The sequence below is a fragment of the Manacus candei genome, unplaced genomic scaffold (assembly GCF_025592945.1).
Source record: "Manacus candei isolate 608988 ecotype Guabito, Panama unplaced genomic scaffold, ASM2559294v1 h1tg000026l, whole genome shotgun sequence".
NCBI classification, from domain to species: Eukaryota; Metazoa; Chordata; class Aves; order Passeriformes; family Pipridae; genus Manacus; species Manacus candei.
The window spans coordinates 820,778-844,963 of NW_026138074.1; the positions used below are offsets into that span (position 1 = coordinate 820,778).

The 24,186-nt window shown below is 37.3% G+C and overlaps 1 protein-coding gene across 2 annotated transcripts in view; it reads right to left on the minus strand.

The window, feature by feature from the left end:
- Positions 1-19,987, minus strand: part of LARS2 (leucyl-tRNA synthetase 2, mitochondrial) — an 87,129-nt gene extending 67,142 nt beyond the window's left edge. Inside the window, exons 1-5 of one of the 2 annotated variants that reach the window (XM_051789142.1) lie at positions 19,526-19,686; positions 16,768-17,018; positions 14,813-14,941; positions 5,487-5,578; positions 2,013-2,073 (exon numbers count right to left, since the gene is read on the minus strand). In XM_051789142.1, coding sequence (XP_051645102.1) covers positions 2,013-2,073; positions 5,487-5,578; positions 14,813-14,941; positions 16,768-17,001 — 516 coding nt within the window. In that variant the 5' untranslated portion in view covers positions 17,002-17,018; positions 19,526-19,686. Of the gene's footprint in view, positions 1-2,012; positions 2,074-5,486; positions 5,579-14,812; positions 14,942-16,767; positions 17,019-19,525; positions 19,687-19,857 lie in introns of those variants that run through there. The other variant, XM_051789140.1, reaches the window with a different exon arrangement.
- Positions 19,988-24,186: the final 4,199 nt, after the last annotated feature.

Consider the following 24,186-nt stretch of genomic DNA (forward strand, 5'->3'; position numbering starts at 1 on the left):
GCTAAGCACTACGCTCTAGCACAATGGAGGGGCAGATTTAAGCAAGACCAGTGAAATTAAATTAAAAACAAACTCCTGTTTTGTATAATGGCTTTTGGTTAATTAAACTAACACATATAAAAGGTATCTTACTTGGATTTTTCATAGGAGTCACTAATGCTACTGGGTTTGTTTGCAGTGTCAGTGTTTTGTAAGCCCCCTGATTTAGAACCATACAAGTGGAGAATACTAAAAAAAAAATACTCCTTACCTCAAAGAGCTCACTTTTTTGATAGGTACCTGCACAGCACAGTGCTTTGCTGTGCAAAGATGCTTGGGTTACCCCAGAAGCAGCACAGCTGAGGCAGTAAGATGCTCTGCCCAGCCTAATTAGCCTTGCAGAGAAGCAGGTTTTATCAGTCTGGATAACACATTCTGCTACAGATTCTATTTCCACAGGTTCTTTCATGGCTAGCTCAAATATCTGTGCATTTGAAGATCATATAATATTTTAGGCATCATACATTTTTTGCAATGAATAAACATATCTATTACTAATGGCTACTATTCAGATCACTCTTACTCCAGTTAGTAACATAGGCTTTCTAGGTAAAATAAAACTTAACTGATTAGCTAAGGAGTGAAAAATAAAATGTATTGTGTTTCCAGGAACGCTTTTTAGCTGTTTTAAAATCTTACCTTTCAAAACCACAAACTACATGTCCCTAGAGCATTTCAAAGTATTTCAATTACACAACAGTTCCAGTGGAGTACATTGTAGAGTTTCAGAGCCCTTTCCACAAGTATTCAGAAACTCCTGAAAGTTCATTAACCAAAACATGGTTTACTAGAAAAGCGAGGGTAAGCTTCAAAGAACAGGCACAGAGATGACAAATGATTTTTCCCTGTGTACTTATACTTCCTGCCATGGTTTTCAGTACTGCCAGTTCTCCATCTGTTCTTTGGAATGGAAGGGTTAAACAGAAGTCCATACACGGAGATGAATTTTCTGAATTTTCTTAATACCATCAGTTTCAAATATAAGAAAATAATTGTCAAGCATGTGTGCTGTGAACCTTCCACAACAAATCTTTTATTTTCAGAGCAACTTTTTGGCTACCAAGAAAACGAAAACCTTACTAAAAAGGCTTATACTGAAAAATCTTGCCATATATATGACATGATGAAATATGGGTTTTTAGATGTAAGACATACAAATAAACAACTTCACCTTCAAGATTAAAGAAAACAGATGGCATGTCTCAGACTGTCAGAAAGTAATGTGTTCCCTTTTCAGATCTACAATACTGCTATAAAAATCCAAGATTAGCATCTCCATCACTCTATTCAAAATCACATTAAGGTGATAACAGTTATTGCTGAGAATATAAAGGCAGTGATAGACTGATTCACTGGTAAATGCAATAGCCTTACAATTGCTTCAAACATTAATTCCTTTTTTAACTGGAAAATGACATTAGCTTATGATCTGATCTGTGTTTGGGAAGTTTTTTAAGGTGAACACCTGATTCTCAAGCACTAGTGTTTTAAATAAAATTTATGTTTTCCAAAATTGTCACGATATGAACATCTACAAAAATGCAGGCTTATGCTTCAGAATTTGGAATATCAAAACCGAGCCCTTGACATACACATTGAAGAGAGCGCTCCTCAAAAAATACATACCTTAACACAAAGGCATTGCTGTTTCATAAATATCTGTTTAGACTATTGCCTTCCTTCTAACACAGAAAATTGATACTTCAAAGAGACGAAAAAGCAGAGAGAAAAATCCAAATACAAAACTGAAATCACTTTAAAGATTCTCCTAAACACTGATATTATCAGATGATATCAGTATTTCAAAGATGAGTAAAATCTGATAAAAAGCTCAATTTTACAGTTTAACAACTTTAACTGGTCACTACCAAAGACTTTTATATTGTCATAAATAAAATAGTGAAATTCCATGGCTTTCAATGTTGCATCATACAACAAAATAAAGCAGTATCCATTTAAAAAGAAAATCTTACCCTTTCCCATGTAAAAGAGAGACCTAGTGCATCAAACTGTTCCCTCATGTGCTGAATATTACTGCAAAATAATAATAATAATAAATTAAAAATTATTAACTTAAAATATTTCTATCGTGTGATCACATTTAAAATCAGGTGCTTAAAAAGTTCTGAGAAATCAAAAGCACTAGCTAACCTCTAAACACTATGATCTCAGAATTGTCAGAATACTCATCTTAAATAATAATTTTAAAAGTCCCCAGTGTATTCTGGTCCAATCTGGCTATGTATACAAGATAGATTTTTTTTTTCTCTTGATTTTAATGCAACTTAATAGTAAATATGGCACTGCAGTTTGAAGGAAGCATTACTGAAGCACCACTTCTCATTATTTTTAATTATCTTCACTGCATTTGAGCCAAAGGGCCCTCTGAAATCTTCCTAATGCAGTAGGATGCACTTCTACCATCAGCTTAATCCTGCTCTATCCAGACAATGCTATCCTGGTGATTGTGTGGCTATAGGATGACTTGAATCAGCTTACCCATTCAACTGAAGACACTCCCTACAAAAAGTTCTCAAAAAAAACCCCATCAGTTTTCTTTTTTTCCTCTGCTCAACAGGCTGATCAAACCAAGACTGTGAGCCACAAAAACAGCTGAGCCAACACAAAGGAGGTGGTGGGAACATATATTCTGGGAGGCAACAAGGAACAGCTAAACTTCTGGTGGTAGCACAAAACCTAAGTCAACGGTGAAACTGTAGGGCTAGATAGGGCTAGATGTTGCCCCAGATCAATAATATTATAAATGGAAAGTAAGATACAGCAGAATATACAGTGAAGCTTTAGTTTGAAAATGTACTAAATACAGTTTACCAAAATACCCACAATTACACGACACTAATTAGTGACCTGGTGTGAAGTCATTCACATACTGTAACATTGGTTAAAATTTCTAATGGACTTATACCTTTCTACTAAAATGCATTATGTCAGATGAAGTAGTATCTATCCTCCCACTGTGGCTAAGTTGACAGTCATGAAATCAAGCATTTAATTCTGATCCAGAGCAAACTTGCACTGCTGAATAACTGAGAAATGCAAGTATTTAGTACCTGGAAAAGGCCTGCCTTTTCTAGAAAGCTATCTTTCCTGGTTTGGGTATACCAGGAAATCCTCTTATGGACTCATGACTTTCACTGGAAGAAACCACTTTTAGTAGTGCTGCTTTAATTAAAGTCCCATTCAAAATTAACAGTACTGATTAAAAAAAATAAAATTTGAGTAATTTTTACAAAGCTTCTGCTGCTATACTTACTCATGCCAACAAAATTTTCTGTTTGTATAAATAACTCTGTCTTCAATTTGTTTTATGTTTTTTCCTATCTTTGAGAATATAAGAAGTAATAGTCAATTTAAGTTAATTTGAAATCACCTCTTCAGCAAATCAAGATACTCTGAAATTTGGTTGTTCACTCCTGAAACAAGCAAACTGAAATGGTTAATGTGCCCCCTTTTACAGGGGCAGCTGTGTCTGCACCAGGGATGACTAAAACACATCAGGGTTGATGCCACAGCTTCATGTTCAGTTCAGTTCATCCTTGCTGCAGGCATGAAAAACATTTGGGACAGGGGCAGTGGAGAAAATGGGAGACACTAATTACTTCAGTGGTCAGAATTTAAACTGCCCGTATGATGAACCAACTCCTTTCCTCAGCATAAACGAAAACAAATTAGGTATGTAAATATTTTTTCTATTTGGATGCTGCTGTAATAAGTTCCAATTATGATGTGCTACCTTTTCTCAGTTTTTTTGTTATAGCTAACTCTTAAAACTAGATAATTGCTCTTTTCAGTACTAAGGAAACTTTGAAAGCAAATCTTTTCTCCAGTAGAAAACATCTTGTCCTTACAACTAACTAGTTGAACTGCTTTAAGTATATGGAACAATACACACCTATTTACAACAAAAGAGAAAAAGAGAAGAGCACAGAAAGCAGCAGAAGATAATCAGCTCAGGCTGTGCCCTGCCACGTGCTTTTTGATATGAACTAGACAAACTGCAAAGATGACACAGGCTGAGCTGACACGGTTCTTTGCTATTGTACAAGTCTCTGCCCCACATGCTCGCTGCTTTTCCCTTGAGCCAATTCAGCTCAGTCAGCTGGCAGAATGGCTTTCCTCTGAGCTGGCAAACTGAGTCAGTTCAGCAAGATGCCCTTCGAGTGCCAAAGCCAGTATAATAGGTAGACCGTGTAGTAGAAAGAAGGGGAAAACACTAACCCTTCTGCAGTCAGCAAGTATTTAATGTCAGCCTCGTTGTCTCAAAGTTACAACCTCTGCTTCTCTGTGCCTCATTTGTCAGGTAGGGAAGGATCACAGTAATGCTCTATCTGGTGAAGTTTCCATCAAGATAATTGAGGTAAAAATGAGACACTCATGTAACAGATACGCAGATGTGTTTTACAGCTGAGCTTATACAGGCTTATCGAAGGAAGACAGAAATCATTGATTTACTGACCATGCTACAATATAACTGATAGCCCACAACACACTGTGCACAGGGATTTTTCAGACTCCCTCGAATGAACAAAACCAGGGTTTTGTGTCTTCATGGCAAATGGTTTTCAGGCATACTCTTTCTAAATAATACATAAAGGCAATTTTAAAAATTTGAGCAGAAGTAACTCAGAATTTGAGTGTAGTGCCCACATGCATTCTTCCTAAGAGAAATCAGTTGCCATCGTATTTTGGCTGGAAAAGTATCAAGTATCTTAAGATGGGACAAGAAGCATGAAAAAATCCCAAAGAAACAGCATTATCAAGGAAGGAAATGGATCAAGGTCTAAAAAGGTACCACAGCTAGATTACTGCATCCAGAGCACAACAAACAGCTTCACTTAGCAAGATTGGTTTCCAAGTTACTTATAAAAAGTATTTACTTACATAACCTTTTACTTATTTTAAAGAATATTAGGGGAATATAACACCCAATTCTGTGGTCTAAAGCCCAAGATGTTCACAGAAATCAGCAGCAATAATAGCTGCTTAGCACTTTCTAAGACCCAGTCCGAAACAAAAAAACTATCTCCTTCCTCTTTTGCATGGTACTGAAAACTGCTAGTAAATCTAATCAGTAGATCATAATCTTCAACTATGTATTCTATACTAAGATTTACCTCGCCATAATGAAATTCTGATTTATTTCTTACTAACCAATTTGTGTGTTTGGGAAAAGTCTCTCTTTTGATATTCTACCACTTTACAATTTAAAGGTCCTTGAGATTAAAACCTTGAAAATCATCCCATTTATTTTTCAAAACTGAATCATCTGCACAGTCCCTTAAAATGTACTTTGGTCCCAGATAACCCTGGTTCTTTCTGTACTGTCTTTCTTCTACGCTGTTTTTGCTCTGTTTTGTTGGTTTATGGGGGTCACAGTACAGGTATTCCCCCATGGAAATGTCATACTTCAATTCATTAAAAATTACCTCTCTGTCCAGCTTGCAGGGTGAAGGCCATGCTCAACTGCAGCATTTTCTGCTGGTAAACCAAATGCATCCCATCCCATTGGATTTATCACCTGTCAGCAAAAAAAGAAGAAAAACACAATGTTATGCAACTTTCTGGAATGGCATCAGCAACACACACAAGACTCCAAATAATGAATGATGCTTTGCATTTCAGCAACTGCTTTGTCTGAGTTGAACGTCTTCCAAACCTACCAACTAGGGCTAGCTTTGCTTTAAAAGATGACTATGAAGCATACTTGCTATCTGCAATAAGATGTTAGAGGAAGCTTAAAGTATTATGCAATAAATCCTCATGACTATTTCAACACCAGGTTGACGGTGAAAAAAATGAACTCTTTGTAAATTTTTGTGGTGGTCAAAATCAGCAGTTTATGCTACTGCTGGACAGAATGAAATATTCATTCTAAAAATGAAAGCAAGTAAAAATAATTGACTTTTATAACTGTACTTGATGTGTACCCTATTTTTTCTGTGTTGAAAAAGAAAAAAAGAAAAATAACCTACAATAACCTTAAATCTACCAAATAAAATTAAGATAATGAAGAAAACAGTTTTAGTCAAATTTTATTGAAATATCTTTTGTAAAGATAGACTACAAAATGACAAATTGTATTTCATGACTACAAATAACAGTGGGGGAAAAGTTTACTATAAAATATAACACATAATTTCTGTTGAAATAGAGATACATCTTTCCTATTGGCATGAAAATTATTTTGAAAAATAATCTAACAGTACAGTAAGCATTCGAAAAACTTGTTTAGCAACCAGGGAAAGAAAGGCCAGTACTTAAGATGCTATCATTAAACACATACATGTTGGATACCCCATAAAACCAATCCTATTTCTTAAACATACAAATGTGCTATAAATTCAATAATCATGATTAAAGCTACACAAGTTTAACAACAGCAAAATGTGACTAACATTTTACAAGTTGTAAGAAATCAAAATTTTTACCCATTAAAATATGTATTTATATGAAGAACTTGTTCCTTAGTGACATATAAGCAAAGAAGCAATAAAAAAGCAATCCCAGCCATACTAATCTCATAATCTACCTTCATGTGAAAAATCTGTTCGTTTAGGAAGCATAAGAGCTCCTTTTGTCACTGGTTTGAATTATTTTTCTTCTTCTTCGCCCCTACCTTCTAATCCTCTGACTTAATGTAATCTTTCATAAAAAAATATTTTATATATGAGTTTATAAAGATGCCCTAGGCACGAACACAGTGTAAAAGTAACAAGATTTAACAGATTTGACTCCTCAGCATTCTTGATTCCATAGTGATCTAAAACTAAACCTGCTGTATATCATTGCTGTACTGGTGCAGCAACAAAACTGAAGGTATTAACATGTGATCATGTGTGATCCAAGCCAGCACAGTAAGGGTCCATGCACAGCACATTTTTGATGTCTAAATCTAACAGAAATTGGAATGCTATCCTGTGTTACAAATTTTCCCTATTATCAGTCAAATTATTGTTCCTCATACCACAGTATCAGAAAATATGAGTCCTAACTTCCTACTTCCCTACATTATAGAGGGGGAAGTGTTACACTGTAAATCTCAGTTGGAGCATAAACCACTTCTCAACACTCTGTTGAAGCACACCTGTTCCCAGCCCTTCTCCCCAGTCCCCCACCTAGCAATCAAAACTACTGGTATACAAGAAAAAAAAAAAGGGCAGGTAAACTTTACATATACTATAAATCCCAACAGATTTTTTAAAGGACATATTAGTTCTTTTTGACCACACTATTGCTAAAGACCTGTCTCTGGACAGACATGATGAAATAAACCAGATTTTTTTTTTTTGCCATGTATAAAACATATTTTCTCTATTAATCCCCTTTTGTTGATTGTGTGATCCCTACAACTGCCTTCTTTTACTACAAGCTGATGCACATTAAGTGAGATAGAAAAACCACTCTTGGTTAATTTTTGTAAAATTTAGCTTCTGAACACCTCCTGGATATAGACAGGCAGCCAAAAGCAAGGCAGAATCTCATTTCTCACACTCATGAGCAAAAAGATATAGGAAAAACAACCTCACTACCAGCTACAGACTCCCCAAAAGGGCTGACAGATGATCCAGACAGTTAATGCACAGACATTTTGTCACTGTACCATCAGGGCTAGAAGGAATAACCTGTGCACTCAGATCTTCCAAATTCTAGCATTTATTAAAAATATCACATTCACTCTTCACATTCAAAAGTTCGGTTTAATGACCAATAATGTTCCTCAAGTTAAAGGGCTGAAGAAGTATGTTAATTCAAGTTTCAATAAGAAAACGGAATTTAAAGAGACATTAAAAATATCCCCAAATTAATCTCCAGGATAGATCTATTTATGTAGTTGCTATAGAGATGAATGTAACATGCACAGTGGTTTAGAAAATTATTTCAAGTTTATTGTCTCTTTTACTTCTCTGCCATGAATGGATTTGAAAGGTTTGTGAAACACATTTGTCTAAACAACAGGTCAGCTCCTTCTGGCTGTAATCTGCAGCTAAAATGCCACAGTCTCCACGCAGCATTTGGCATTACATCTCAACTCTACTTATCCAACATAAAACACGTCAAAAATCTCAAGAGACATGGAAGAGGAAAAGAAAATATACAACTAACACGTCAAAAGTTGGCACAAATGAAAAAGGAACAGTTCAACTGTTCAAAGCAAAACAAAAACAGGAAGAAAAAACCAGAAAGCAATACTGAAGACCAAAGAGTATTCCTTGTAGTTCCTTGATGGGTTGGTCATATGTTCTAACTAGCAGAAAACATGGCTGCTCCCTCTACCATAACAGGTGAGCAGAAGAAAAACAAGTCATCTGCTTTCTTGAATGTTGACTTGATTGCTTCTGACAGCAGTCTCTAAACCTTATGCAACTGAGAGATCCATTCTGATCACTGGAGTAACCATTTTTCCAAGCAGAGCTTCTTTGTGTAAACAATATTTTCTCTATGCCTCAAGGAGAAAGAAAAACATATAATGACTACATCTAGTAAAGCAGGAGGCCTGCATAAGTCTAAGGATGCCCATACCTGGTAAAAGAAGGCAGGCTATAGTTTCAGCCATTTTATGATAGCCAGTGCTATCACCAAAGGCAGCCAGCTGTGTGTTTCCTGCCTTAACAATGAATTGGATAGGTAAAACCCTGGTTAAAACTCCTAGGTTAGTCTTGAACACAGATTACGTAACTTAAGATCCTCGGAAGTTCACATGATCAGGCAGGTTCAACTCTGAATGAGGGGCATTTTCTACCACTTACCACGTTTTGCACAGGAACAGAAAAAGTTGCATGGAGACAATTAAATAGTGTGTGAGGAACAAAGTGTTCAGTAACTACCACACTGAGCGCTCTTTTCAGACACAGGTTATTAAAAAGGTAAACAGTAGCATCTTGAAACATTTTAGATCCTAAAGACTGACTCAAAATTAGCTCAAAGTATTGCTTTAAGAATCATTTCACAGCACAGTCAAAAATCTGTTAAAGATGGCTAGAGCTCTTAATGTGAGTGTGGGACCAAGTGGAGGAAGACACAGTAACTCCATTAATTCATTTCTGAGATCTCAGCTCTTCCTCTCAGAGGATTTTCATCTATTCACTGCTGTAATGATCAGCTCATCACACTGACAATTAGTAGGTGAGATCAGTGTACTACATAACACAGAGCTGACAATTATCTCAGTTCTAAGCCTCCATCAACATAACTAGGACTGGCAATTCTGTGAATTTTCCTTGATCTTTGTAAGGAAACAAAGAACATGTTTGCTCTCATGATGTGCTCAGTATGTCTCAGAACTATGACCAGGGAGCTGATGTATCATTCTTACACCCGGATCAATGCATTCTAAATTTTAAGAAAGGCAGTAGAATCAGTGTCAAAAAGGTCCTCCAAACCACAAATGAAAACTAAGAGGCTTGCTGACAAATTAGTGATGAGGGCAGCTGCTCCTTCCACTGGCTGCCTGCAATTGGGCTGAACTTGTTGAAAATGTGATTTGTAAATTGACATATTACAGATATAACACATTTTAAATACAAGACCTCCACCTGAATCCAGACTCGATTGTCTTTTAAGCGTACCAGGTAGTAAATACCATTACACAACAGGTAAAAATTACAACCACCAAACAAAACAAAAAAAACCAAGCAGATAAGCCACACTTGGAAATAGATTAAAATAATTAATTTTTTGACCAGTGTGTACATTCTATTCTATTTCAAGGACTATTTCAGTGCTTTTCTTCAACACAGTGCTTCATATTAGCATTCTGAGAAAGCACTTTCAAATTAAAAAATAATCAACCCACATAGATTTCTATCAAAACATAAAATGCCCTCATTTATTTTTTATTCTCACAAAACACAAAATACAAGAAATTATTCTATGTCCACACACTACCATAAACATTTTGAGAACAAAGTTGTCTCTTGCCTCCTAAATCTCACACATTCTTGTCTAACATAATTGCATTTAAAATTACATCTCGTTTTATCTTTTTCTTTCAAAAATGAAACAGTGAGCTCATTAACACCTTCAGTACTTGCTACAGGAAAACTGAAATTGAATAAGATTCAATTCACACACGATACTTGTAATATTTTCCACTTGATTTATACCACACGAAATAACCTGACAAAAGGACACAGCAGCCTCACATAAAAAAGGTGGAGAACAGTAGCTAATGATGATCAGAAAATGGATCTGTATTGAAATAATTCATCTTACTGATGAATTAATTATAAAGTTTTAATTAAACTTGCCTGTCTATCTTCAATACCATTCACTTTTGCAATTTCAAGAGTACTAAGATTCACTGCTGAAAGGGAAAACAATTAATGAAAATACATTCAATTTAAAAGTAGAGATGTTATGGATAAAACGAAAACGCTCTTTAAGTCATTTGGGGATATTGTGGAAATATCACTGACAATATTCTAATCCCATCTATCAAGACCAGTTTAAGTATAAATCAAGAAATGTGATTCCAGCATACAGGAATGTCACCCTGAATTGTCCAGTGATTATTCTCATTTCTCTACAGCTCTCAAATGTGACTGCCCCCTGTAGTATCAATTTCATTAAAAACATATCACAAGAACTATTGAACTGAATCACTCTCTGTTTACTGATCGCTAAGGGAATTATTCTCAGTCCTCTGAGAGGCACAAATTATCCACTTTGAAATTTATCAAAGACATGGTAATGATAGCATGATAAAAGTAATGGTAAATACTTGTTCCCAGAGCAGCAGCAGACTGGAAATCTGCCATAGTGAAAATCACCATTAATATCTCTATAATTTGTACACAGCACTCTCAAATAATGAATAGGAAATCTCTTAACGTCTCAGACAACTACATTTGAATTGAAAATATGCATGCAAATTCACATGAAGAGTTTACATGAAGAAAACACCACCGGAAACTGTACATTATAGTTCTGGACTGGTTCCAGATACAAATTCGTAATTTAAAATATATCAATTACTTTTTCATAGCATTTTATAAGAAAAACGTTTTCAATAAGATCTAGAACTCTTCATACACAAAAATTGTTTTAATTGTATTTCAAGAAAAATGTCACCCTTAACACATTTTGGAAAGAGCCTAGCTATGCGAAGTAATCTCTATGGCTTACATTTCCCACGCAAAGACTTCAAACTTCATCTTCAGTAATCTGAATGTAAACAAGTTATCTTATAACAGATGTACTCTACAAATCATTCATCCAGCAACCCAATCCAACTGCATGACTTTCCCATGCACTGCCTACAGGTCCTTGAGGAGTGCTGGAACAAGACAATGCTTCACAGTGCTTTCATCTACAGTTTTATATTGAAGCAGTATTTCTTTCAAGAACAAGGTGGGAAAAAGAGCAACGAATACTTATTTTCCCACTTAAAGTGCTGGCAAAGTACAGGTTTCTGACAAATATCAGTAGATTTCAGTGCGTTTTGCTTCTCTAAAATATTTTAATTAAAACAAAATCAGATCTTATCCAGATGAAAAAATTGAATATTAACGTTCCATTTAAAAAAAAAAATAATTTCAAATTATTTAAAACTTTCCCAGTGAAACCTGCTATTCCTATCCTACTCTTCCTATATATATATGTATGTATGTGTATATAAACTCCCTCCTATATGAAGAAATTACACAACTGCATTCCAAAGAAGTTCTAAAGGACCTCTAATCTCTTTGTAAATGTATTCTAGCTTATCCTTGTTTAAATATTATAAAAAATAGGCCAATTCTTGCCTGTTCAGATTAAATCAATATGAAACTAATTTACTGTTTTCTCATTAAGACTTCCATCTTATTCAACATAAATTGCTCTCTTACTCAACTGTATATTCTCAACTAGGTACACACCACACACATTTTCCCTCACTGTTTATTAAATAACAAATATATACTGTAGCCTGAAGTTTTCCCTGGGAACTGAAAGTCTGAATGGTTTTGCTTGTAATTTTCATGGTAATAGCCCATCATTCCTCAGTACCTTACACTTTCAACCTGTCTTCATTGCTTCTAGCACAATTTTTATGACTTGCTAACCAGGGTGAGTTCTACATCTCTGTGTAGAGACTCTTCCTTTTTTTTTTTTTTTAAATGATGGAAGCAAAGCTTAAACAACATTGCTACTCAGAAAGAAATCTTATCCTAAACTTGCCTTGAATACCTGAAATGGATTCACTTCTACTTTCTACTTAGATTTTTAACAGAGGAAAAATTAGAAGTCCCTGAGCTTTGAAACATGCAATATTAAAGCTGAATTTTGAGGAAGAAAATCAATGGAAAAACTTAAAAATTGTGCATACTAACAGTTTCGCTTCTAAAGCATTCTTTCTTTTTATGTACTGAAGAATTCCAGTAATTCCTTGAATACAGGGAAAAAATAATTTTTCTTGGTAATATAAAATTTTATTATATATCCATGTCATAGCCTACAACCACCACAATAATGGAATCTTTAACAGACTGTAGAACTGTGACAAAGGGCAGAGAACACTTCAAGAGGCTCATAAACAAATTGCAAGGAGAAAATCAATTATAAAGACTTTAATGCTAAGTGATAGAGAAATTAGCATGGGTAATGAAGAAAAAGTTTTTTAAGGCAAGTTCCAGCAAGTTAATGTACATCACTAACACAGTGTCTCTTACTCTGACATACTCAGAAAATCATCTGAGAGATTTTTAATGTCTCTTAATCGTAATGAAGGTTAAATTCTATGGCTGCCCACCTTTAGTCAAAAATAGATGTTCAAACTGGTTAACATAACAGAAGATACAAGTATTTATAGAAATCCAGCATGTTCTATAAGCACTCCAATATACTTCAAAGTAATTTTTACATGAAATATAAAAATAAACTGAAATGCAAGATGTAAAAACTTGAAAAGCCTTTCAAAACTTTTCTGGAAAAAACAGGCAAATATAGAAATAAAAACTTGTTTGCACAGTGGCTCTTATATTTCATTACAATTATATTTTCTTTTTACTTTTCTCCAAAGGTTTCTATAAAAGGTGCTTACTTACCTTATATTCAAAAGCTTACAAGTAGAACATGCTACTGGATGTAGACAATTATTTTCACTTTATTTTAGGCAGTACAAGAGAAAGCAAGTTTCCATTTTTCTGAACAGAAATTTAGTGGCTATCTTCACTGCTATTGACAAGACATGTCTATATCCTGAAATGGCATTTCATCAATGGTCTTAACATCAAGCAAGAATCAAATGTCCTTTCAAATGCCTCATCAGCTCATTTTTTTACTGAGATTCAAGTTCCTGTCATTCAGAGGAGTTAGGAAAGATTAGTGTTAAAACAGACATCGGTTTTTTCTCATTTAAAGTCTAAGGCAGTTATTTCTTTTTCCTGTAATTTTGAAAGCATAAGAATGCATTTCTCTAAAGCAGTAGCACATATTCAGTGCATGGTATGTTCATCACTGGCATAAAATATATAGTATTTGGAAAGGCAGCACACTGAATAATTCAGTGACGATACCTATCAGTTTCATGGATGGTGATAAATCCAGGAAATGCTACACTTCTACAGCATTTGTGGCATGGAAATTGCACTTAGTACCTCAACCAGCAACCAACATTACTTTCTCCATTTCATCTTCTTTGTACTCTTATAAGGTTGATTCCTATATTCTTGAGCTGCTCCTTCTCTCTTGTACATTAGAGAGAATTCCTAGTGTGTCATCCTAGATTCTTGCCTATGGCTATTTTTTTCCTTTTACTCCCTTCTCTTTCCATATTCCTCCTTCCTACTCTTTCCCAGATTCTTAACATTTTCCCCTTACCAAATGTCTTTCCTCTGCAATATGGTTGTCACTTAGACCACAGTTTTCCCACACCTTCCTTACATCCTTCAAATTCTACCCGCCAGCCTTTACTGCAGAACACCAGTTAGGATCCCACTGCAGATTGCAAGGACCAGGCTCTCAGCTACACCTTCTATGTAATGGAGAGACAGAAGGGAGCAAGGAAGAAACTATGACAGGCATGGGGCAGACTGGAAAACAGAGGAACATGGAAGGGAAAACAGGATTTCTCCCTGCAGATGTAGCAAGAAACTTAGGCTTAGCCTACCTCGTAGACTTGCACCTTCAGAAGGCAATGTTTCGTATGTATGAGCAAGGCTGAAATGGGCAAGCCAAGGAGTCAGACGCTACAGAACAGAAACTTCTAGTTACACCCACATGATGTGACGTGTGACATGATCCTGTTCATCTGACTTGTAGCAGTCAAGAAAAAGGGTTTCCCTCCCAGCTGGCAGGGTGCTCCTCTGAGTCTGACAAATGACATCAACTGGTTCTCGGGAGCAGAAGAGGTGAAAGCAGTTGCCTTCTGCGGTGTCCCAGTTTTCTCTTGCCAGCTACACCTTTTCCTCCCCATGAGTCCCATCTGGAGGGCAGTAGGGTCTGCAGTCTCCTCTCACAGAAATGGTGTGGCCCACACTGCCCATCGACACTATGCCATACATCAGCACATTCAGGTAACTGATAACAGCATCAGCTGTATCGTCTGAGACAGCTTCTAACCATCTGTTACCAACGGAGTTCTGAACACCACCTGTTTAAGTCTCAAATTTCAACATTCAAAGCTTCCCAGGTCATTTTCTATGCAGTCGTAGCATATATTCCAACTAAACCTTCACTTTCATGGATTTTGGAAAATACTCATTTCCTGAGCAATTATGATATCAAAACATGAGCCCCCCCCAACCCAGTCCTACTGCTGATCTATTCTTACCTGCATCCCTCTCATTTTCTGGAACCGAGCTACTGCATCACTGATGGTGTAGACACGAACATGGCCCATGTGAAGCTTCCCAGAAGGATATGGGAACATAGAAAGCACATAAAATTTTGGTCTTGATTTCTAGAAAGAAATTTTTAGAAACTAGTAACTACATGAGTTAGCATTTCACTTGAATAAATACACGTGCACATTATAACTACAAGGTATCATGAAGAGAAAGAAGGTTCTGCTGGAACTGATCCAAGTAATCACTGATAAAGCTCATTGGATCAGATTCTTTGGGTCCTAAATGGAGGTGTTTTACCAGACTTTGCCACCATCTCATCAATTCCTATTCACATTTATACAGCACTGGGATATTATGAAAATTAATTAACTTATAATCAACAAAAGATATATTAACAGAATTGAAGCTTAACCAATCACCATTCCCTACCAGAGTATCTGCAACTGATGATCTAAGTGCTCTTAATCTGCCCCACAAAAAAAAAAAAATGAAAACAAAGCAGATTAAATTTTCTTCATAACAGTTTAAATAATTAATGTTTTACTTCGTATCTACAACAAACACGGAACTCACTCCTGGCCAGTTATTTCTTGTCAGTTGAACTGCAGTTAACTCAGAGTGACTAAATCATCAGCAATTGCATGAACATCCACTAAATTGAAACTGTTCAGTTTCACTGCATATGCTCAGATCCATAAACATCTTACAAGCAGTATCTTACATAATAAAAAGGAAAAATTTCATTTAGTTAGGTTTGAGTAAAATGACAAAAGTTACAAAGAAATCAAACATTATCTCTCACATCAATTATTCCTAATACATCTTGATTGCCATTGATTGAATTTATCACTGATAGCACTGATGCCTGATAAGTTCATACGTTATTCTTCTTATGTTAATAATGAAAAAAATTACAGGCAGCTTTTACTATTCCGAATAAAACTCTATTCATATTTATCAAATACTACTTCTTCATCACTTTTGCCCAATCATTGCAAAATCAGAAATAATCTGAATATTTCATATATACTTCACTATACACTATTTGCCTCTTAATATGAGATGTTATTAAATCTACTTCAACTGTAAGGATAAAACAAAAATATAATTAAAAATACAATTTAGAACTTAGCATATGTATGCTATATATGATACTGACATATACATGTATAACCAGGTATCAAAGATACACACCTAAATCAATGTTTACTCTGCTACACTATACATGCACACCATTTCCATCTCAGTTTTCTTTCCCAGAAAAAGCAAGTTCTTCTCTCTCTTCAACATTTTGATAGAATGATTTTTTTGATCATTTTAAGATAGATGAACAAAAAACCATGAAGGGGCAAAAAATGTTTTTAAATCAATGTGACTGAGTACAAATACGTAGGCAAAAAGAGTCAGAGACTGAGATATCATTGTTTTCAACATCTTTTATTGCATGGGAAAACTTTTTTTTCCTGCAAGGCACTTATTACTCCTATGAGACTATAAACCAGAAAATATTAAAAAATAATTTCCCCTTAGATTTAATGAGTCACAGTACGTAATATAATAGATTCGTCTTAACATTGGGAACAAAATCTTGAGAAAGTTGTTTATATAAAAGTTACACATATAGAAGATGTTTCTTTTAATACTTTAAATAATTAATTCCTAAATATGATACAATAGACAAAGAAAGAATTGATCACTCAAACACTTCCTAAATTGGGAAGTTCATACTTTGCTTATCACTGTGTTTTTCCTCAAGATTTTAAAATTATTTTTCCACCTATTTCAACAATATTTTTTAATAATCTACTAACACATAAAAGTATTTTGCCCTGAAATCTAATCAGTATAAGCCAACTGTATTAAATAAGTTCCAATTAATTTCATTCTAAGAAAACAAAAATATCAAATAGGTAATCTCCAAATTTCTCATAATGCTTACATCAGTTTCTGAAATTCTGCAGAACTGATCCTTTATTCTTGGGAGCCACCAATTTTCAACTCTTTTTCTTGTCTCCAACCCATAGTTTTTTTCCCATTTCCCCGTCTCACTGTAAATAGTTCTCGCACAAGCAGGAACCAGTCTTCTCTGCCATTTAATTAATCCCAGGAAGCCATTTAGTTGTCTCTTCAAACATGAGGAACAAGTGCCAACTCTCTGACAAACCGACTGCATTCTTAAGGTTATGATATCTGAAAAGAAAAAAATATGTATTTCAGTCTGCAATATATAACAAGAATTCAGTGATCATGATGATTATAAAAATAATTGGTAGCTATGAAACATATTTTAGCTTGACTTGAACTCGGCTGTCTGCCATGGCACTTGCATTTTATTCCCGTCTCTAAATTATAAAAGCATGTATTTTTTAGCAGAGAGAACTAACTGTGGTCCTTGCATGAAACAAAACTGCTGTGTGAAGACGCCTTATCTAATAAAATACAATTCTTGCACTCAGTCTGCCATAAAAGCCAAATCAGTCGATTGAAGGTTCAAGAAGCACAGTTGCCTTAACAGAAGATGGCTAACAGGGTGTTAGTAAAAATTCAGAATGAAATAGAGAGAAGAGGAAGTTGGATGAAATTATCCTGTAAAAATACTGAATTTGTCACCACTGAAAAGAGATGGGGGAGGATGACTATAATTAGTAGATTTCAACTAGATATTCTGAACCGACTACTTTGCTAAGGCATTCTCTTTCAACTAAAAATCCAGTTAACTCCTCATATGCTTTAGAGTAAATCTTCTAAAACTACTCAGATGTGAGAAAGATCAAACAGTCCACATATTTGGGGTCAGTCTCAGCAAGATATTTACCAATTTTACTTCTTACAGTAGGAAATACAGCATTAAGAGACCCCTACTCTGAGATTTCTTCCTCATTTTGACCTCTAATTCTTTAAAAAAAAAATATTGGGTTTTTTTTAACATCAATATTTCCTGTCCTCTATGGTTGTTTTCTGGTGGTTTTTTTTCCAAATTTTGGCCAATACACTTGGCTTGTACCAAGCTAGCTATTTCAGTAATTTCATAACTTTCCTTGCAAAGTTATATCACTAAAATCCCTGTGTAGAGAAATTCTGATAAGAAAAGGTTTTACTTGTGCATTTCCCATAAGGTAGCAACATTATCAGTAGAAATAATTGCTATACCACCTAATTCAGATCCCCAGTAAACCAGTGGGAGTTGTACTTCCCCTAACATTAACCATATATGCATACACAAACCCTCACTGCCTGTCTCATTACCTGTCTACAGAATTGTACCTTCCCTCTCTTACTTACCAAGCAGACTCTTCTGAACATTTTTTCACTTATGTCACATCAGTGCTTTGAATTTTTGCTCATCTCTAAAATCTCTCTCATTTGTAGTAACAACAAACCCAGGACTGTACTCAGGATTCCCAGTGCAGGTGCACATGAGTCATCAGGAGACACCCAATTTCTCCCCCTCCATAACATTACAGTCATCTTAAAATTCGCATATCACTACTTTGCAGGTTTTTTGCTTATTTCTATTAATTATTTCCTTATTACTTATGTCTTTCTATTACTTTGATTTAATTTACAACGGAAAGGAGCGCTTCCTTATGCAAGCCACTTTCAGCTTTGATGATTTACAAAATAAGTACTTTAAATCACAACAGTTACACATGTATAATGCTTCATTGAAGGGAGATGGAGAGGACATAGTCTCAAGTTGCGCCAGGGGAGGTTTACATTGGACATTAGGAAGAATTTCTTCACAGAAAGCCCATTGAAATGGGCTGCCCAGAGAGGTGGTGGAGTCACTGTGCATGGCAGTCTTTTAAAAAAGACTAGACCATGGCACTTGGTTGCTGTAGTCTAGCTGACATGGTGGTGTTCGGTCACAGGCTGAACTTGAGGGTCTCAGAGGTCTTTTCCAATCCAGTTGATTCTGTGACACAGATAGGACACAGACCTATGCCTGTGCACAGCTCAAGAGAAGCCCACCTGTCAACGTCATGCCTGCCAGGGCTCTTTTGAGTGACCTCAGGCCATACAGGTCACACGAGCAGGGGTTAGAGCAGTGAATGTGAGTGGGAAAGTGGCTACAGCCACAGTCACAGTGCTAGAGCTAAGCTCACTCGAACACACGTAATTCCAGGATGAGAAAGAGACCCACGGTGTCCTTCCCACTCCCAGACACCCCCCAACCATAACATGGGATGAACAGCAAATAATGCGATAATCAGCACATCATGCATTGGGCCATGCCAGGACAGAAGACAAGCAAATCCAAAGGACGTGGAACTAAGCTGTTTTGCCTTTCCAGACCTCTGTGCATGGGACCAAGAGAAGCAGAGTGTCCCTCCCTGCCCCAGCTAAGGGCGTCTCAGCCCAGTGCTGCGTGGGTCTTACAAGGAGCAGGTTACAAGGCAAAACTGTCCAACCCCGGCAGGTGTGCGGAGAAGGGAGGAAGGGGCTGGTCTGACAGAGAAAGAAATCACAGAACCATTAAATATCCTGAGCTAGAAAGGACCCACGAGGATCCTCAAAGTCCAACTCCTGCACAGGACACCCCAAGAATCACACCATGCGCCTGAGAGCATTATCCAAACGCTTCCAGGCGTGGTGCTGTGACCACTTCCCCGGGGAGCCTGTTCCAGTGCACAGCCACCCTCTGGGTGAAGAACCTTTCCCTAATACTTAACCTAAGCCTCCCCTGACCCAGACACCGTTTGAAAAGATGCAGTAACCAAACGGGAGACTGAATTAAGGTACTGAAAACTGCCTGGCGAACGCCAGCGCATTTCATTCAGCCCTGTGGGGGTGTCCCGCCGCCGGAGAAGCAAGCACGGGGAGCTCCGTGGCAGTTCCCCAGGCGCGGAAGCGCGAGTGACGGCGAGAGGGTCGAGGAGGGGGGAGCTGCGGTGGCACGAGGCCGCCGGGAGAGCCGGCTGGGCGCGGGCAGGGAGACCAATGGATCGGGCGCCGGGAAGCCGCGGGCAGCGGGGGCGGCCCCGGCGGGCGGGGAGCGAGAGGCGCGGCCGGGCGGGGGGACCGTTACCTGCGCGCGCCCTCCTTCAGCTCCCCCGCTTCGCCGCGGGCGCCGCCATCTTGGTGTCCCGGTGTGGGAGCGGGGCGCAGGCGCCACCTCCTCCTTCGGCACCGCCCGGCGGGGGCGGGAGTTCCGTGAAAGGAAGGAGGAGCGGTTCCCACTTCCCGGAGTCTAACGTGGGAATGTAGGTCAACAGTAAATTAAAAGAAAATAAATTAATTTACAGAGATTGATCTCTGTATAAGCTGCACAGGTCCTGTTCAGCCTCGAGAAGAGGCGACTGAGAGGGGTTCTCCTTGCGTATAAATAAAGGGTGGGTGCCAAGAGGTTGGAGCCAGGCTCTTCTTGGAGGTGCCAAGCAGTAGGACAAGAGGCAACGGGCAAAAACTGATGCACGGGAACTTCCACTTGAATATGAGGCAGAACTTCTTTACCGTGGGGGTGACGGAGCAGTGGAACAGATTGGCCAGAGAGGCTGTGGAGTCTCCCTTACTGGAGATACTCAAGAACCGTCTGGATGCAATCCTATGCCATGTGCTCTGGGATGACCCTGCTAGAGCAGGGAGGTTGGACGGGATGACCCAGTGTACTCCCCTCCAACCTGACTGTTCCCGTGCGATTAATCTTGCTCCTCTCCACAGCATATACAGATAGCCTGGGAAGTGACCATATAGTTCAGGGCTAGATTTCAGTAGCTTTTGACTCTCAATAATTTTATTTCCCATCTGTACTTTTTTAAGATGCAGATTCTGAAATGAAGGCATTAAATTTTTTGTGTGCTGTCTTTTTGACTAATGAAAGAAAAAAAAAACAGAGGTCAAGAAAGGCAATCTAGCACAGCGTAGTTAATTCTACCTCTGCCTGGAAAACAACATCTTACCCTGTTGTCAACACTGTGCAGTTCAGAGTTGGTTTTAATTACTGCAAGTAGCTTGTAGTAGCCTCCAAGGAACAAGAAATACTTTTTTTCTTTTCTCTCTCTTTCTTTTTTTCCTGGTGGATTGTGCCCTTTTTCTGCTGGCAACTGTTGATTGTTTTCATTTTTAGACCTTTTTCTTCACTGCTGTGTTTCCAACAGAGTTTAGATAGACACATTCTGTTTATGCAGTGCAATCCCTAGAAAAGTCAACCTTTTGGTACTAGAGAGGTAGGAACTTCTTATGTAACTAAAAATAAGTATTTACTCTGTATAAGCTTCTGCTTGGTTGTGTGTACCTGTCAAGGATACTTAAAGGATACCTTTTCACCACGAAAATGAACAGAGAGCAGCTTTGACACTTACCCTGCTTACAAACTAGTAGAGTTTCACCACAACTATGCATAATTTTAATTTGCTTTCCTGTTGATCTTCCTTTCAGCAAATGATTGTTACTTTGCTTTATCAGACCTTCCATCCAAAATCTCTCTCTGAGCTGCTGTATGAGTTCCTCGGCTGAGGGAAGATGAGGCATTTTGTTGTGTGGGGGAACAGGGAGGGCAGTCCTTGGCTGAGACCCTTTCCCAGGATAAATGAGAGCTTGTGACCAGCGGGAACATGTTTTCACCTCAAAGGATGATTTCCCTCACACTGGCTGTAACCCCTGCGCTCTCCTGACACGTCTCAGTGAACGAGTGGAAAATTATCCCACAGATGTTAGCAGACTTGCATGAGACCACAGAAAAAAAGTCAGTATCTGATTTTGGAGGAAAGCTTTGGTGTGCTTTTGGCTGTCCTCTTGACAGCATTGGACAATTAGTCATTGCCATTTCTGGGACTTACTGCTGACTTGGGATCTTGGTGTTTTTGAAACAGTGATGCCAAACAGTTAGTGCTTAATAGCTAAACATCTCACTACTACTTCTACCATGAATAATCCAATAAATAAGCCCAAATGGCAAGTAACAATGTATGTCCGGATTATTTTTGATCCTCATGGATTTTCATACTACTCAGAATACTTTTACTCTTCTTTCCTTCTGAATATGTTTCTATTTGGTCTCAGTTTTTCTCACCTAGTTTCGGTTTCTGTTTACAGAAAATCTTGCAGCTTATTTAGCTTCATTTGATACTGGTTGTCTTCCTCACTATTAGAATCCAGACTGCACAATAAGTGCCAATATAATCAGTGGAAAGGGACACAAGATTTTTGTATATTCTCAGGGTAAATCCCCAGTCATATCTTGACAGAAGTCGACATGTTCTAAGTAACACACTTCAAACCTGTGTCAAATATGCTTGGCTTGTATTTGTTAGCAGATAACGAAAATCATACCAGCAAGTCCTTCCAGAAGAAAACAAGGAATAATAGAAAATGGTTTGGTTTGGGGTTTTATTTTTCTCTCGTTTATTTTTAATATTTTATATTAAATGTTTCATTTTATATTAACATTTTGCGCCATTTTGCACCCATAGCCAAGACGTGGTACAATAGTTGGTTTATAAACCCCTCCCAGAAGTACCCATTTCATCAGAATCACAAGCTACATCTGAGTTTAACCAAGCTCAGTTTGGATTGTTGGTTAATATGTTGAACATAGAAGAGCTGGAGGCTCCAGATGGGCCTAAACCTGAATGTTTCTCAGGTATGACAGATCTACTTTTGTGTATAGCATCTATCTAACTTTCTAGGAAGCATTTAAGATTGTGATTAATTTAGTATTAATCTAAACAGATTATCCTCATCTTCAAGCAAATCAAATACATAAGTAGATTGTCAGGGTCAGAAAGCAATATTTTAGTGAAATGAATGGATTAAAAAGATAAGACAAAGGTCTAGCTACTCAATCAACTATAATCTTGATGGCAGAGCTTGAGAAATGTAGGTCAATATGTTTAATGTTAGATAATTCAACAGTCCAGAGATTGAAATGTATTTAAAAGAATCATAACTAAATTTTAGGCAGTGATTGGACTTTCAAAATGTTTTCAAGACAACATAAAATAATTGTCTCAATATTTTGCTACTTCCGCTTAGTCTGAGCTCTATGGTGGTGTCCTCAGATGAGGTGAAGAGCACTACACACACAAAGTAAAGAGGTTTTCATTTGCAAGCAAAGACTGACTACTGTTTGACATCAGGTCCCTTCTCTTTGGAGGTGGGAAACTCTCAGGCTCCTGAGCTGAATCCTGCAGGAATCATGAATCAGAGCTGTGAGCTGCACAGCCCACCATATGAATGAAAGTTAAATTTAACAACACCTTGTAGCTCAGGCAGGGGTTGGAGTTACCACTCACTCATCTATCTCTCCCTTATTAGCCAGTAACCCTGCATGGTGCAGAGAGCAGGGGACACAAGGCCTCACATGGCTCAGACTTTTCCAAACAGGGTACCTCCCCCACTATCCCATGATACCCACCTTCCCCACGTGGAGTTTTGCTTCCTAGCCTGGGCTGTTTGCTCAGTTTCCTTTCATTTTGAGAAATTAATGATATAGTGACATTTGTATTTGCCTTAATAGCAGTAAACTATTTTCCATATAGCTGATACTCTCTTGATTTCTCTTTTAGACTTCACACTAATTTGTTTGTTAGCATTTTTGTTAATCCACACTGTTAAGCCTGAGGTTGATTGAGTAATCAGGTAATTCATTAGTTCCTGTATGGGAAATGTGCAGAAGTGCCCCAGCTGTCTGTTACTTAAATAGAAATGCTTCCCACTTTTCCATACAAGTATAATTTTGCTTTTGCTGATAGTTACCAGAATTGATGTTTGTGTTTCCTGGCATTTCTCTTTTGCTCCTACATCAACAACGTGACTAGTATTTTTTCAACCTCCTACAAAAAAAGAATTAAACTCCAGCATTTGGAATACAAAATAATTTTTATTGCCTTCATACTTCATATCCCAGCACCATTTCACGTAATTAAAAAGTTTGCTTGGTTATTTTTTCCCACTAAACTCTTTGAGCGTTGCTTTTGCTTCTGAGTTTCATTTTGCCACTGTTTATATATACGTGCATTTAGTGGTTTTGCTTTAAGCCACAAAGTCAGATAAAAAGTGCAGGTGATTGGATTGCAGGGAAGAATATCACTTGAGAGTACAAAAAAATCAAGTAATTAATGGACCAAATGTAAGAAAAACCCTCTCAAACCATATCCACCACTTAAGCCCAGATCTCAAAGGGAAGAATTCCAAGTGACCTCATGAAGATAATAGAAGCTTCACTTTTGCAATAGATTTTGTTTTACAAGCTCTCAAATATTTTGGTAGTGGAAGAATAAACTCTTGAAATGGATAGAAGGTAGAATATACTTTTGGGATAGAAAAGAACAGATTTGGGCAAGACTGGTTGCATTACTAGGAGTGGAGCTTAACCTGTATGTTGTGAGTTATGTTAACTCATTAACAGGTATTACCT